Source organism: Leopardus geoffroyi, chromosome C1, assembly GCF_018350155.1.
Source record: "Leopardus geoffroyi isolate Oge1 chromosome C1, O.geoffroyi_Oge1_pat1.0, whole genome shotgun sequence".
NCBI classification, from domain to species: Eukaryota; Metazoa; Chordata; class Mammalia; order Carnivora; family Felidae; genus Leopardus; species Leopardus geoffroyi.
The window spans coordinates 158,214,800-158,229,037 of NC_059328.1; the positions used below are offsets into that span (position 1 = coordinate 158,214,800).

At 40.1% G+C, this 14,238-nt stretch overlaps 1 protein-coding gene across 5 annotated transcripts in view; it reads right to left on the minus strand.

Moving 5' to 3' along the window:
• The window catches only part of ABCB11 (ATP binding cassette subfamily B member 11), a 91,325-nt gene that overhangs the window by 51,465 nt on the left and 25,622 nt on the right, over positions 1–14,238 (minus strand). For all 5 annotated transcript variants that reach the window (XR_006712943.1, XM_045480101.1, XM_045480102.1 and 2 more), the window contains 5 exons: positions 11,850–11,937; positions 10,093–10,226; positions 8,294–8,465; positions 5,365–5,489; positions 3,332–3,506 (listed from right to left, as the gene is read on the minus strand). Coding sequence is in view for 4 of the 5 variants with exons in the window: in XM_045480101.1 (XP_045336057.1) it covers positions 3,332–3,506; positions 5,365–5,489; positions 8,294–8,465; positions 10,093–10,226; positions 11,850–11,937 (694 nt within the window). In the remaining variant the exon portion in view is untranslated. The remainder of the gene's footprint in view (positions 1–3,331; positions 3,507–5,364; positions 5,490–8,293; positions 8,466–10,092; positions 10,227–11,849; positions 11,938–14,238) is intronic.

Here is a 14,238-nt window from a genome sequence, read left to right on the forward strand (position 1 = left end):
TCCTATGGGTGGAGAATGGTTTCTCATCACTTCTGGTTTGGTGCTGCTTGATTAGAATTATTTCTGCTTAAATAATCTCCTAAAATTTTGAATATACCTCAGTCTATTTTTTAGCAGAACCATAAAATTGGATTCCTGCTACAGAAGTAACCAAGGGGATTTTAAATTCAGTGTTTCCAATTGGAATTGTGTAGTATTTAATTTTCAATTTACCAATTCATTTTTCCCTCTGAAATGTTATTTGGGCACACCTCTGTCCTCTCTGTGCAGGCATGGTATGAAAAGAAAGAGGTCTTTTCTCAATGCATGTTTTTCTGCAGAATGAGCAGATATAAGCAGCTGGGACTCATAAATGTTGAAAGTTCTTAAGAGTCATTAGATCAATAAAGACCAGGGACTTTATAGTCGGGTTTCATACCTGCAATACTTTCACTGGTTTTTCTTTTTCTTTTTTTTTCAATATATGAAGTTTATTGTCAAATTGGTTTCCATACGACACCCAGTGCTCATCCCAAAATGTGCCCTCCTCAATACCCATCACCCACCCTCCCCTCCCTCCCACCCCCCCATCAACCCTCAGTTTGTTCTCAGTTTTTAAGAGTCTCTTATGCTTTGGCTCCCTCCCACTCTAACCTCTTTTTTTTTTTTTTTTTCCTTCCCCTCCCCCTCCCCCACGGGTTTCTGTTAAGTTTCTCAGGATCCACATAAGAGTGAAACCATATGGTATCTGTCTTTCTCTGTATGGCTTATTGCACTTAGCATAACACACTCCAGTTCCATCCACGTTGCTACAAAAAGGCCATATTTCATTCTTTCTCATTGCCACGTAGTACTCCATTGTGTATATAAACCATAATTTCTTTATCCATTCATCAGTTGATGGACATTTAGGCTCTTTCCACAATTTGGCTATTGTTGAGAGTGCTGCTATAAACATGGGGGTACAAGTGCCCCTATGCATCAGTACTCCTGTATCCCTGGGGTAAATTCCTAGCAGTGCTATTGCTGGGTCATAGGGTAGGTCTATTTTTAATTTTTTGAGGAACCTCCACACTGTTTTCCAGAGTGTTTCACTGTCTTTTCAAATGTGCAAAGCTGGGGGCACTTAGATGGCTCAGTTTGTTGAGCGTCAGACTTCGGCTCAGGTCATGATCTCACAGTTCATGGGTTCGAGCCCTGCATCAGGCTCACTGCTGTCAATGCAGAGCCCACTTTGGATTCTCTGTCTCCCTCTCCCTCTGCCCCTCCCTCACTCACACTTTCTTTCAAAAATAGATGAATATACATTAAAAAAAAGTTTCCTGGGGCGCCTGGGTGGCGCAGTCGGTTAAGCGTCCGACTTCAGCCAGGTCACGATCTCGCGGTCCGTGAGTTCGAGCCCCGCATCAGGCTCTGGGCTGATGGCTCAGAGCCTGGAGCCTGTTTCCGATTCTGTGTCTCCCTCTCTCTCTGCCCCTCCCCCGTTCATGCTCTGTCTCTCTCTGTCCCAAAAATAAATTAAAAAACGTTGAAAAAAAAATTAAAAAAAAAAAAAAGTTTCCAAATGTGTAAAGCTGTATTAAAGTTGTTAAGAAAGTGGCTAAATTATAATGATAGCAATATTTTCTATCTATACTGTTCTTTTAAGGTTTACAAAACACTAACATGTATAATCATATTTAATTTTTTAAACAAAATTCAAGTGATGCCAGTTGTTCATCTTGCAAAGAACTGAATTTTGAAAAGTTATTCTTAGTGTATTATCATGCTCTTATGAAATAAAGTCAGTAGCTTAGATTGATTATGGTTTGGCCTCTGATAATCATTTCGATTTGTAAGTAAAATTCTGTTCTACTTTCCCTAGAAATGTATTTCTACTAAAGCAGTAGACCTCAAATTACAGGCTATCAGCTAGCAAATGTCTATGTAAGATTTTGGCATTTTTCATTATTTTTAAAAAATGTTTATTTATTTTTGAGAGAGAGACAGAGCATGAGCAGGGGAGGGGCAGAGAGAGGGAGACAGAATCTGAAGCATGCTCTAGGCTCTGAGCTGTCAGCACAGAGCCCAACGTGGGGCTCAAATCCATGAACCGCAAGATCATGACCTGAGCCAAAGTCGGAGGCTTAACTCACTGAGCCACCCAGGCACCCCTACGTTTTTTATTATTTAACTGGCATCTGTCTCACCTATAATCTAGGGCCAAAATATTTTATTTAAGAATCTTAGGTGAAACTGCTTCCTATATCCATGCTTTTAAAATTAATATACTTAATTAAACAATTAATAGGCCAAATGAAACATGCATTTCATGTTTTATCTCCCTGACCTCGTGGGGCTTAGTGTGTGTGAGGGCAGGAAGGGGTGGTTAACAAATTGTAAATAAACCCAAATGTTCACTTTCATTCAAGCCCTCTGAAGGAAAAAGTCGGCAAGCCATACAAGAAAATAAAAGATTGATGAGTGTGGAAATGCCTTCCGTCTGAGAATCAGAACAATAGCAAGAGTCCAGCGGTAATGAGAGGCGCTGTAAGCTAAGGAAGAAAGCCCTTGGGTTAATGAGCTTTATCTCACCCTAGCCACATCTGGTTATCCTGGCATTCACCATGCATGTCGCTTGTCTTTTGTAGCACGCGTTTTCTTCTGCCATTAGGCACTGATGTGATTGTTTAAGTATTGCTTTTCTTCCCCACGAAATGATAAGTTACATCAGGAAAAGATCACATTTCTTTTGTTCACTATTGAATCCTCTGCACTTTGTATGGGTCTGGCATATCATAGATGCTCAATAAGACTTTTTTTTTTATACTCAATAATTCTTGAAAGAACAACTGAAAAAAATACTGAAAATTAAAGTAGCCATGGCATTCGTGAGAGCACGACTATAGCACAAGCGAACAATAAAAATGGTGGCATTGCCTGTTCAGTTGAGGGTATTATTGGCTTGGTATTTTAGTAACTCATTATGTTTCACAAATACGTCCATTAGCACATATCTTGTACTATTATGAAACTTAACTACATGAGCTGTTAACTTTCAGCTGAGAGATCAACAACTTCCCATTTTCATGGCATATTATCTTTTGGACTCAGTCAGAAAAGTCATTGTTTTACAGCTATAAAATCCTTAGTTAATTGGAAATCATTAAATCTCTGGTCTCATCAAGTCAAATGCTCAGCATTCCTTTACTATAAAATGTGTAGGTTTTGCTTGTTTCTGCAGATGGACTCCACCAAATCATTGATGCTTTCCCCCCTCAGATACTAAAGGAATAAACAAAACACCTTAACTATGGGCTTTTCCTAGATGCCAGCAGGAGATGCTATGTCTAGGCTGCTCAGATCTAAGTACCTGGACGAGGGTTCCTGCCGTATATTCTTCATCATCGAGGACAAGTTTGGAGCCATACCAGAAGGCCAGTGCATAGGAGAAGAAGATGAGACACCACATGAATCCAGTAAAGAATCCCATCACTATCCCTTTTCTAATTCCCCAACGCTGGGCAAACACAAGATTTTTCTCATATCTGTGAAGAGAAAGCATTTGAGTCTATGTCAGCAGCAGCAACTCAAGTCAAAATATTCAAAATAGGCACAGTGCAGTGCTTATACTCAATGATCATAATAAAATCACCCCAGACACATAGCGCCTTCATGGGAAGAAAATGACGATCGTGTCCACGTAGTTATTTTGTTTCTTTCAACCCGGCAGTGAAACATGTTGAAGGAATGATGCCTAACAAAGCCTCATGGTTGGTTGATTACCTCTGGGATGAGAACAGTGTGAGGACAGTGAGAACTTTACCCCAAGAGAAAAGAATTTTCAACACAAATGTTTGGACATAAGGGATCTAGTATTATTTGTGCTTGAACTGTTTTATTAAGTCATGCTGCATGCTTTCTATCAGCAAATGATGTAATTGTTTCCCCCTAGGTTTGAGACCTGTGTTTGCACCAACTCATCTCCATACACTTATCTGACCTGTGACCAAGAATGCTATGTCGTAACATGACCCATGGGGTTCACAGCCACAGGACGGGGATAACTATGTATCCAATTCAAGCACTAAGCTCCAGTGATTCTATACTCTGGGCATTAATAACTGGCATGGTCTTCAAGCTCAGACACTCTGTAACTGCCTTCTTTTATCCCCAAAAATAAATCCATGGAGAAAATTTCCCATTTCATGGGACAAAAATGAAGGTCTATTCTATGTTACCATTTTCAAAACATTTACATTGCTACTTTTATCAACAATGATTAATATCTTTTATGGTGGAGGAAGTATGCTACTGAAATTTGTTATGAGAAACAAGGTAACTTCACTCTATAAACCAAAAGACACAAAACAAAAACAAAAAATAAGAAAAGAAAAGAGGCTAAGTAGAGATTGTAAATTCTCTTTTCTCTTTGGTAGCAACTGAGAATGACATTATCATACTAGATCTACTCATTAAAAAGAGTTTAAACTGGAGGCTATTTTATAAAATCAGTACCTGGCATATGGAATGCACTTAAGTACTAGATAAATGGAAGAATAAACAACATTCTTGACAACTGTGCTGTTTTACTCATTTAGGTTTTTATTTTTATTAAGAACTAATCTTCCAGATGGGCACCTGGGTGGCTCAGTCGGTTGAGCATCCAACTTCAGCTCAGGTCACGATCTCAACGTTCTCAAGTTTGAGCCCCGCATCAGGCTCTCTGCTGTCAGCGCAGAGCCTGCTTTGGCTCCTCTGTCTCCCTCTCTCTCTGCCCCTCTCACACTCATTCTCTCTCTTCCTCCCTCTCTGTCTCTTTTTTTATAATAATGCTTACACCTAAAAAAAAAAAATAAATGTTTATTTATTTTTGAGAGAGAGAGACAGACAGAGCACTAGCAGGGAAGGGGTAGAGAGAGAGGGAGACCCAGAATTTGAAGCAGGCTCCAGGCTCTGAGCTGTTAGCACAGAGCCTGATGTGGGGCTCAAACTCAGGATCCAACCATGAGATCATGACCTGAGTCGAAGTCTGATGCTCAGCTGACTGAGCAACCCAGGTGCCTCTGGAACTGCATTTCAGATCACTCCATGATCTAAACAGTGTTACAGAGGTTTAGCGTGTGTATGTATCCACCACCACAGTTGAAATAAATATCTAACCTAAAATAGCTTTCTAAACACCTGCCACTATAACATTTTCAAAAACACACAGCTAAAGGCTTGGGGGTCCTTGTAATGCTAATGCCCCATCTAATTGCTCCCAGCTGCCTCTCAAACAGAAGCTCCCTCAGGGTAAATAGACCTAGGTAAAAATCTGCCACTTTGTGAAAAATGGGGAAGATTTCAGGGTGGTATGCCAATCAACAGAATTCTGGAAAGTGGCAGACATTTCAACGAACCAACCTTTCAACCTCTTTTTTCTCACCACCAAAAGCAGCCACTGTTCGCATAGATGAAATGACTTCATCAGCCACTGACCCTGCTTTGGCATAGGCCTTCAATTCATAGTCAGTAAACTTGGACAAACTCTAAAATCCAAAAGAAGAAAACAAGACGTGAAGACCAGGTAATTAGGGAAGTCAACCTGTCGCTCAGTAAACATGTGGTGGGTGTTACCAATACAAAACTAGATTCTCGCTGTAACCGTGTTCACCAAGGGAAGAATTGCATCCAAGCTTGATCTCTGTTAAACCCCATCCATGAGCGTTTGGTTGCCAGCTTATCAAAATGATTCCATTAGAAGTCAGCCTCAAAAACCTCTCAGAGTAAGTCCCAAAGAGGGCATTCAGTGAGACCACAGTGTTTCACTCATTATGCTGATGAAGGTTTTAAGTGAAACTGTGTCCCATTTCATTACTATTGGCCACAGACCATTGCACAGTTTGTGGACAAACACCAGAGACAGAGACTGGTGGTCCGTGCAGGTGCCATGTTAGTCAGTAGAATGGGGGAGAGGTCCCGAGTATGCAAAAGCGTGATGCCACAGAGGTAATTCCACAGGAGAAAGCTCCAGATTAATATTACACCATTTGACTCAACTATAGGGGCTCAACTAGCTTTGCTCTTTACAGAAGGAACTAAAAAGACACTGCCTTTAATGTTTAACAAATTACTTTTTCTAAAATTAGACTTGGATTGAGTTCTAATTAGAATTAATCACCAAAGAAATCCCTGTCACAGATGAAGATACCAAAATGAATAAAAGCAAATATTGTAAAAGATCAGAAATCTAAAAAATTTATACTACCCAGACTAAAGGAGTTTATCTTCCAAGTTTTTCCAAACTCTTAGCAGCAAAAACCTTCACAAACAAAATCTTAAATGGAGGTTTCGGGTACAAAATAAGTAAGTGTATAATTTTGTTATAATATATTTATGTTACAAGTGCACACTTCCTAAGTTGTGAATTGAAAAGGCAACAATAGGGAAAGTAGGTCTATTTTCATCAACATTAAAATCTGAATTTTACGGACGTTACCGATGACGCTGCAGTTTTTACCACAACCTTCTTTTAACTTATTTCTAAATTATTTATTGAGGAAATCAAGTAGTTGTGAATGTTCATAGTTTTATTGTAATGGCTCATGAGATAATCTCAGGATACTTCAGTAAAATTGATACAAGAGTTTAAAAGATGTGTATGGGAAAATATTTAACAATCACTCATGTTTCTCCTGGTTAAATATAAAAGTCAGACACAGGCATAAAAAACCCACAGTAACGTGTAATATTGATATATTGCCCTCTCCTGCTCTTTTTTGGGGGGGGGTGGGGGGAGTGGGGGGGAGTCCTGCTCTTGAATTAGGCCTAGTGAAATTGCTTGCATCATTTTACACAAACATGCACAGACTTGAATTCAAGAAGAAACCAGTGCAGAGTTACAGCATTGCAAATCACTGACACACTGACAAGAAGTTGAAATACAGGCACTGAGATAGCAAGAGAAACCATGCTCTAAGCCTGTTAAAATCAAGCGAACCAGGCTACATCTCTAACATGTTAAATGTGACATATGATCCATCTGAGTATGAACGTTAATTAATTACAGGTTTGAAGAAAGAGATTCAATGTATTGGGGGTGGGGGGAACTGAATTAAATGTTTGCAGAATCCCGGAAGATCCTCTGAGGAAGGGAGGCTTGGTAGGAAGGACTGTGGTGAAGCTTGTGTGATATGGTGGATTGGAAAAAAATAAAAGCTTATAACTCTGTAGCAATTAGTTCTGTGCCAGATGCCATGCTAAGTGCATAACATGGAATATGCCTTGAATCATCACAATTACTTTGGGAAGGATTAGCCTTACCTTAAAGGTGAGGAAGCTAACACTTTGACAGGCTAAAAATATCTTTCTTGAGCCAGGTGGTAGAACCAGATGATGGACAGTTGAGGGGAGTGAACTCTTTGCTATTGTCATTCTGTACTACCTGGGAAATGTTTGAGTAATATTGTCGGTGGACTGTAGAGAATATTTTGCTAGAAAATATTATCATGGAGATTGGTTTCCTGTTGCTCAATGATGTGCGTGCGGCTTTTCACATGAATTCTATTCTCATTTACAGTAAATTATTAGTGTGCCTGATCCCATGAGCTGCTATCGAATGTGTCTGCTCTAAAAGCAGAACATAATTTCTTAATCCTTGGGAGTGTTTTTTAATAGGGATGACTCAAAATTCCTACTCCTACGTTTTTTCTTAGCCTACATACCTGGGGAATGGAAACTGATGGGGACATTGCTCAGAATGGGTCAGGTAACCTCTGTCTGAAACTGATCACACAGCATGGAGAACACAGTTGTGACGGTAGAAATCTGCATTAGGTGTTTGTTACTGAGCTGGGTATGTTTGTTGGGCCTTTTTGAGGAAAACGTCAGAGCTTTAGAGACCATAGGAAGCAATAGGCATATCAGAGAGTGGGTGGGGGTTTTGGAGTCAGACTCCCTTGTATTTGATCACTTGCTAGCTGTGTAGTCCCAGACAAGTCCCTTTACCTCTCCGAGCCTGCATTTCTTATGTCTAAAATGGCATTAAGACTTTATAAGATTGTTGTAAAGATTAGAGACAATATATATGAAGTTCCTAATAGTGCCTGGCAAAATAGTAAATGCTCAGAAAATGTAGTTGTTATTGTTATTAATACAATAATATTTATGTTATTAAAACATCATCAATCCCTGATCTGTGGAATGTTATTTGATAGTGAGGAATAATCAAACAAAGTAAACTGGAACAGTGATAATATTGACTAAACATACACAGGAAAAAGGAAACAAGTTTCACATTTCTGGCTGTTTCACAGCACAAAAGTCTTGGAGAGAAGTGAGAAGACATTCTTACCAGACCAATGATGCCTGCTCCAATCCCAATAAGAGGGCTGACAGAGATAATAACCAAGGTCAGTTTCCAACCCTGGTAAAATCCCAACAGGAACCCACTGATGCTTGTGGTCATGCGCTGAATGAAAATGGCCACTTGGTCAGCAATGGCATCATTGACTTTATTAATATCACTAGAAACAAGAGGGGATTTGATCACTAAAACTGAACTTGGTCAATTCAAATGTCTTGCTGAGAAATCCCAGTCTTTCCTTTCTAAGTACTCTTGTATCTGTACCCCGTTGCCCATGGGAAACAACAGTCTTGCACGTTTTGAAACACTTGATACAGCTTGTGAGTTCGTCAAGTCTCTTTCTCCCTCACACCCAAGCAAGTTTGTTCTCAACCCAGCTTTCCCAACTGGTGTCCATTCAGTGTTGACAAAGACTTTTAGAAACCGCCTTGTTTGTCTCTTTCTTTCTTAGGGCTCATATCCTTGGTCTGTCCTAACAAGCTCTTCTTTCCTTCTTCATACCTGCTAAATCCTTTCAGCCTCAAGGAAAAACCCACACACCACCTAGTTCATAAAAACTTATATAATCCCCGAGGAAGAAGTAATATCTTCCTCCCTGTGTTTGCATAGCAATGTAATTAATCTGTGTATGTGTGTGTACATGTATGTAATTATTGCATTCTGCTTATAGGCAATATAGAATAGTGGTTAAGAGCACAGATTCAGGCCAGCTCTGAATTTGAACACAAGCTTCTCCTGGGCTAACTTGCCTTACTTAACCTTCCTACGCCTCAGGTTCTGTCATTATGTCCATCTACAGATGAGGATTAGTTAATATAAGTAAAGTATGTAGAATAGTGTCCGTGTGTTGTAAGCTATCAGTATGTGCCAGCACTGATTACTTACTTGTTTGCACCTTTTATCTCTCCTACTAGGCTGTAAGTTCCCTGAGATCAGGAATTCTGTGGTTTATCTTTATGGTTTGCATAGAGTAAATCCTCCAGAATACTGGTTGAACATAATTATGTTACATTCATATTCCTGGGAATATTCCCATAATCTCTTGTTTAGATGGAGCCAGGAGGGTTTAGGATTTAATAGCAACAAAGGACCTTAGCTATTACCCAGAGGTTTGACAGTTGTATTATAGCAAGGGTAAGTGTCTGTTCAAGGTCATAGTAAGTAAGGGGCAGAACGAGTGCTCGAATCTATAAGGGTTTCAACATTTAGTCTCTTATCTTCACTATACTGTACACTAAGTGTCTCTCATGAGACCTCAACGTTCAATTCAATAGGGTTCAATTGGTTCTAATTACTCAGGGCTCATTCAGAATGACTGGAGGGGAGCTATTAATGGCCCCAACTGGTATTTATGTGTAAACTGGATTTAAATTCAGTTTTTCAGTTTGAATCTTTCTCGAGCTATTTTGGATTTTTCTTTGTCTTTGTTTTTATGTGCAGAAATAACCTCAACAGAGCAAGATAATTCGTTCTAATTGTATCATTTTTCCTTATTGATCCATAGATTGTGACATCCCTCGGTCTCTCTTTTGGAGGCCAAATAGCCCTAGCTCTTTTAACTCTTAAGGGCCTACAAACAAAATTTAGTATCCTGGCTATCAACTGTTAATGATCATATTTGATAAAATGTTACCTATGGAAAAAACATGCTACCTGTAAAAGCCCGACTTAAGAGACAAAATGTATCCAAAATAACTGAAAACGTGTCTCCAATTATTTAACTTAGAAACAAGGGTTCTATTATCCAAAACTCACACATACATTAAGACCTCCTACCGACCACTTACTCGGAAAGTCTTGTGTTCAGCTCTCCCACGGAATTGCAGTCAAACCATCCCATTTCCATTCGCATTATTTTCCTAAAGGAAATTTTTCTCATATTCTGTATCTGATGAGCTGCAGCAATCACCCAAAAGCATATCTGAAAATGAAGCAAGGAATGTTTGGCATTGCAATGTTAAAAATATCCGTGGATTCCTTCTCTTTCCAGAAGAAAACGCTTTCAGTATGAGTGCTGAGAGAAAGAGGAAAGCGATTCGCGGAATGCCGCGTCATGGGAGCTGCGGTGTGAGCCGAGGGCACCTGCTGCTTCAAGCGGGATGAGCAGAACAGCTGCGGAAAGGGAAGCCGAGGGTTCGGGTGTGAATTTGGCTTTGCCACGTGTAGAGCTAACCTTACTGAGTTCCACTGACTGCGCGAGTAAAGGAAAGCCCACGGTGCCGAAAAGAAATTCTTGCTCTAATTTTTGCATGCCGTTTCTGAGTGTATTTTTCCCGAGAGGCCTGCCAACAAGCATGTTTGTATAGTTTCCAGGCTATTGGACAATGATTTTCAGAGAAAGTAAGACAAAAGTTATGACATAAGCAGGGAATCTACTGATAGTTTTCCCCAACCAGATGTAGTCGGGTTGTCATCAAAATGCCCAGTGCCAGAATGAGAGAAACTGATTCATTTCTTTTTACAGTGAACATGAACTTCCTGGAATTCTTGGATGAATGGAGATTGAGGGGAATAATTATTTTCTTTCTACAGAAAGAAGGCAAAAGATGAAATATTTTTCTTCTTTAATAAGGGTTAAGCATGGGGCACCTGGGTGGCTCAGTCAGTTAAGGTCTGACTCTTGATGATTTCGGCTCACGTAATGATCTCTCAGTCTGTGAGTTCGAGCCCCACATCCAGGCTCTGTGCTGACAGTGTGGAGCCTGCTTGGGATTCTCTCTCTCCCTCTGTCTCTGCCCCTCCCACACACTCTCTCTCTCACTCTCTCAAAATAAATAAACTTAAAAAAAAAAAATAAGGGTTAAGTAACTCCAAGCCCTCCCATGGCTTAAATCTAGAATACACTCTAGATTCAGTTTACAGAATTTGAGTTGGAATACAGATTGGTGAGATTTTAGCAATGAAAGAGAAAAAGAAAGTCAAGTTTGCTTTCCTCCAACTCCTCATGCCTGCCTTTCTCCAGGGTGTTCATATTCTCATTACAAACACATCCACAATTGCCTTTTTTTTTTTTTTTTTTTTTTTAAGTTTAGAAGAAAAGATAAAGTCTAGGGGACAGGGAAGGACAGGGCATTGAAATTCAATGTCTATTCATTCACCATCTCTCTAGGCAACTGCTTATGTTTTTCTTCCCATCTGAGAGCAAGAATCCTTCCCCACTCTCTCACCCACCCCCATCTCCAAGTAAAACTGTAGTCCTTAGGGTATCTGAACAACTTAAAAGTTAAAGAGGGGCACCTGGGTGGCTCAATGGGTTAAGCGTCAGACTTCTGCTCAGGTCATGATCTCACCGTTCATGAGTTCGAGCCCTGTGTCCGGCTCTGTGCTGACAGCTCAGAGCCTGGAGCCTGCTTTGGATTCTGTGTCTCCCTCTCTCTCTGCCCCTCCCCTGCTCACATGCTGTCTCTCTCTCTCCTCTCTCTCTCTCTCAAAAATAAATAAACATTTTTTAAAAATTTTAAAGTTTAAGAGCGTACTTTGCATTTCATTGTAATGTATTTGAACCCAGAGGTTGATCTATAAATAAAATGAAGGTGCTACTCACTTGAATATATCCTGTGATGAGTACTGACAAAGCGATTCCAGCATAGTAACTGGCAAATTTGATCATTTCACTTTCAATGTCCAGCAACCTTCAAAAGAAGGGGAGAATATTAAGATTCAGAAGTCGCCTCAGGTTTACCAAAGATAACATTTGTGGGTACAGAGGAATTTAAAATATAAAATATGGGTAAGCCCTCTTATCTATGTAGAATTATAATTTGATCTAACCAAATCTCTACATAGACCTCATGGTACCAATCCCAGCAAAGATGCCTACCCCCTTCATCTTTATAGGCAGAACTAACTCATTGGCAGCTGCTAGAAGCCAGGGGCAGTAGATGGCAGCCCAGGGCTCTGTCCATAGAGTCCCTCCACTCATGCTCATTGTGCAGTGATGGAGCAAATCACCAGAGAAAGGTTTTATAAAGCCAGACAGGTGTCCGAAAAGACACTGGTGAGAGGTGTGGGCTATAAATCAGGAAGCTTACTGTACCTCCTCTAGGAATCTAAGCCAGCTTGTCAGCTCTTCCATCTCAAAGTGACATTGTGAAAAATGTGTGTGTTTCATCATCCCAAAGAAAGAGAAAAACACTTATTAGCCCAGGCCTTCTGCTGACTACAGCGCATGAAGTTTCACTCTCTGGCACGATGTCTAAGATGAACCCAAAGAACTTGTAGAGAATAGCTAGAAAGCCCTAAAGCATTTTTCCAGCACAACTATCATGCTGTGGCGCAGGGTTTGGGATTCACAGGGGCAGTGAGGGGAAGCAAAAATTATTCTGAAATTGCTTTCAGAAAATAAAGAATTTTATAATTAGAAAATTAACATAGATTGATAACAGTTCTGATCCTTGAGGATGCTCTAAATGATATCAAGTCCATTTCTTCTTTTTTAAATGTTTATTTATTTATTTTGAGAGAGAGAGAGAGAGAGAGAGAGAGAGAAAAGAGAGAGAACATGAGCAGGGTAAGAGCAGATGGAGAGAGAGAGAGAGAGAGAGAGAGAGAGAGAATCCCCAAGCAGACTCCATACTCAGTGCAGAGCTGGCACAAGGCTCAATCCCACCACTGTGAGATCGTGACCTGAGCTGAAATCAAGAGTCAGACGCTTAACTGACTGAGCCCAGGTGCCCCTTGAGTCCATTTCTTTAGAATTGGAAAGCAGTGTCTTCAGCAGAGATGCTCTCATCCTACATGCTTTCTGCTTCCCATCAGACCTTCCTCTTATGACCCAAGCTTGAATTGTTCTCTGCCTCTACTGAACTTGGACCAAGTGTTGAAGTACAATTTCTTTAATTCAGAACAAACTATGATTCTGCGACAGATTTTAATTGCCATCTTGCTACTTGAGGGCAAGAGCTTGGTTTAAGCTGCTTGCTCACACTGCCTGAACCCTTGTACAATACCTTACACATAGCAGACCCAACACCGCAGTGTTTCTTCATTTTGCTTTGACTTTTAAAATACTTATGAGGAAGGGATATGATTGCTTTGGTCAACCCCTCTGATAATCTCCAAACCAGCTAATATGGTCTGTTCACCACATTCCCAGTCTTTCATGATGGTAGAAAGGGAACCCCAAGCATGGACAAGAGCTAGAAAACTTACATCCACAATCGGAGGCTCTCACAAAGGTTAAGTATCTCTGTACAGGGTGTGTAGTGAAATATTGTGAGGAAAGACTTGTAAAGGACAAGTTAGTCCATATTGCTAATTTTCTGTTTGTGACATGAAATTTGGGTGTCCAAAAACAGACAACTATGAGTATTTGTCAGAAAGTTTTACTTAAGATTTCCTGTGGTGCATTCCTTCTCCAGACACTCTAAGCAGAGGTGATAAAAGGTGTCTCTGTCAATTATAAACAAACCTACTCAGACTGACAGTACTGAGCACAGACCCAGCTCCAAGGTTTATTGGGGCAAACTCCCAGAGAATTATATAGGGGATGGTGTGGATAAGCACATGAGTAGTTTATGATTCTGTTCACTCTTGAAGCACCCCAGAGATGAATGGTTAACTTTTTTATTTTATTCTTGGGAATAAGAAGTTATTAGGGTTTTAGAAACTACTTGTGAATATTTCTGGAACAACAGAACAGATCTATCAGAAAAAACTGCTAGGAAGGAAAAGAGCAGGCTGCTTTGGTTCCTTTCTGTGCACATCAAATTTTCTTTTATCATCTGGTGGAAAGTTTTCTTGTGGCTGTAAAATCCTGGAAAGGATTCTTTAAAGTGTGGGGGTGATTTGGACCACCAAATGGGCGCCTTTCTTTTTAACAGCAAAATTGACATACATTTACTAGAGTAAATTCAGATTCCCTTGGTTCATTTGTTTAAGGGAGAAGAGGGCAGAAAGATGGCAATTAAAGGGGAAAGGTACGAGATATTTTA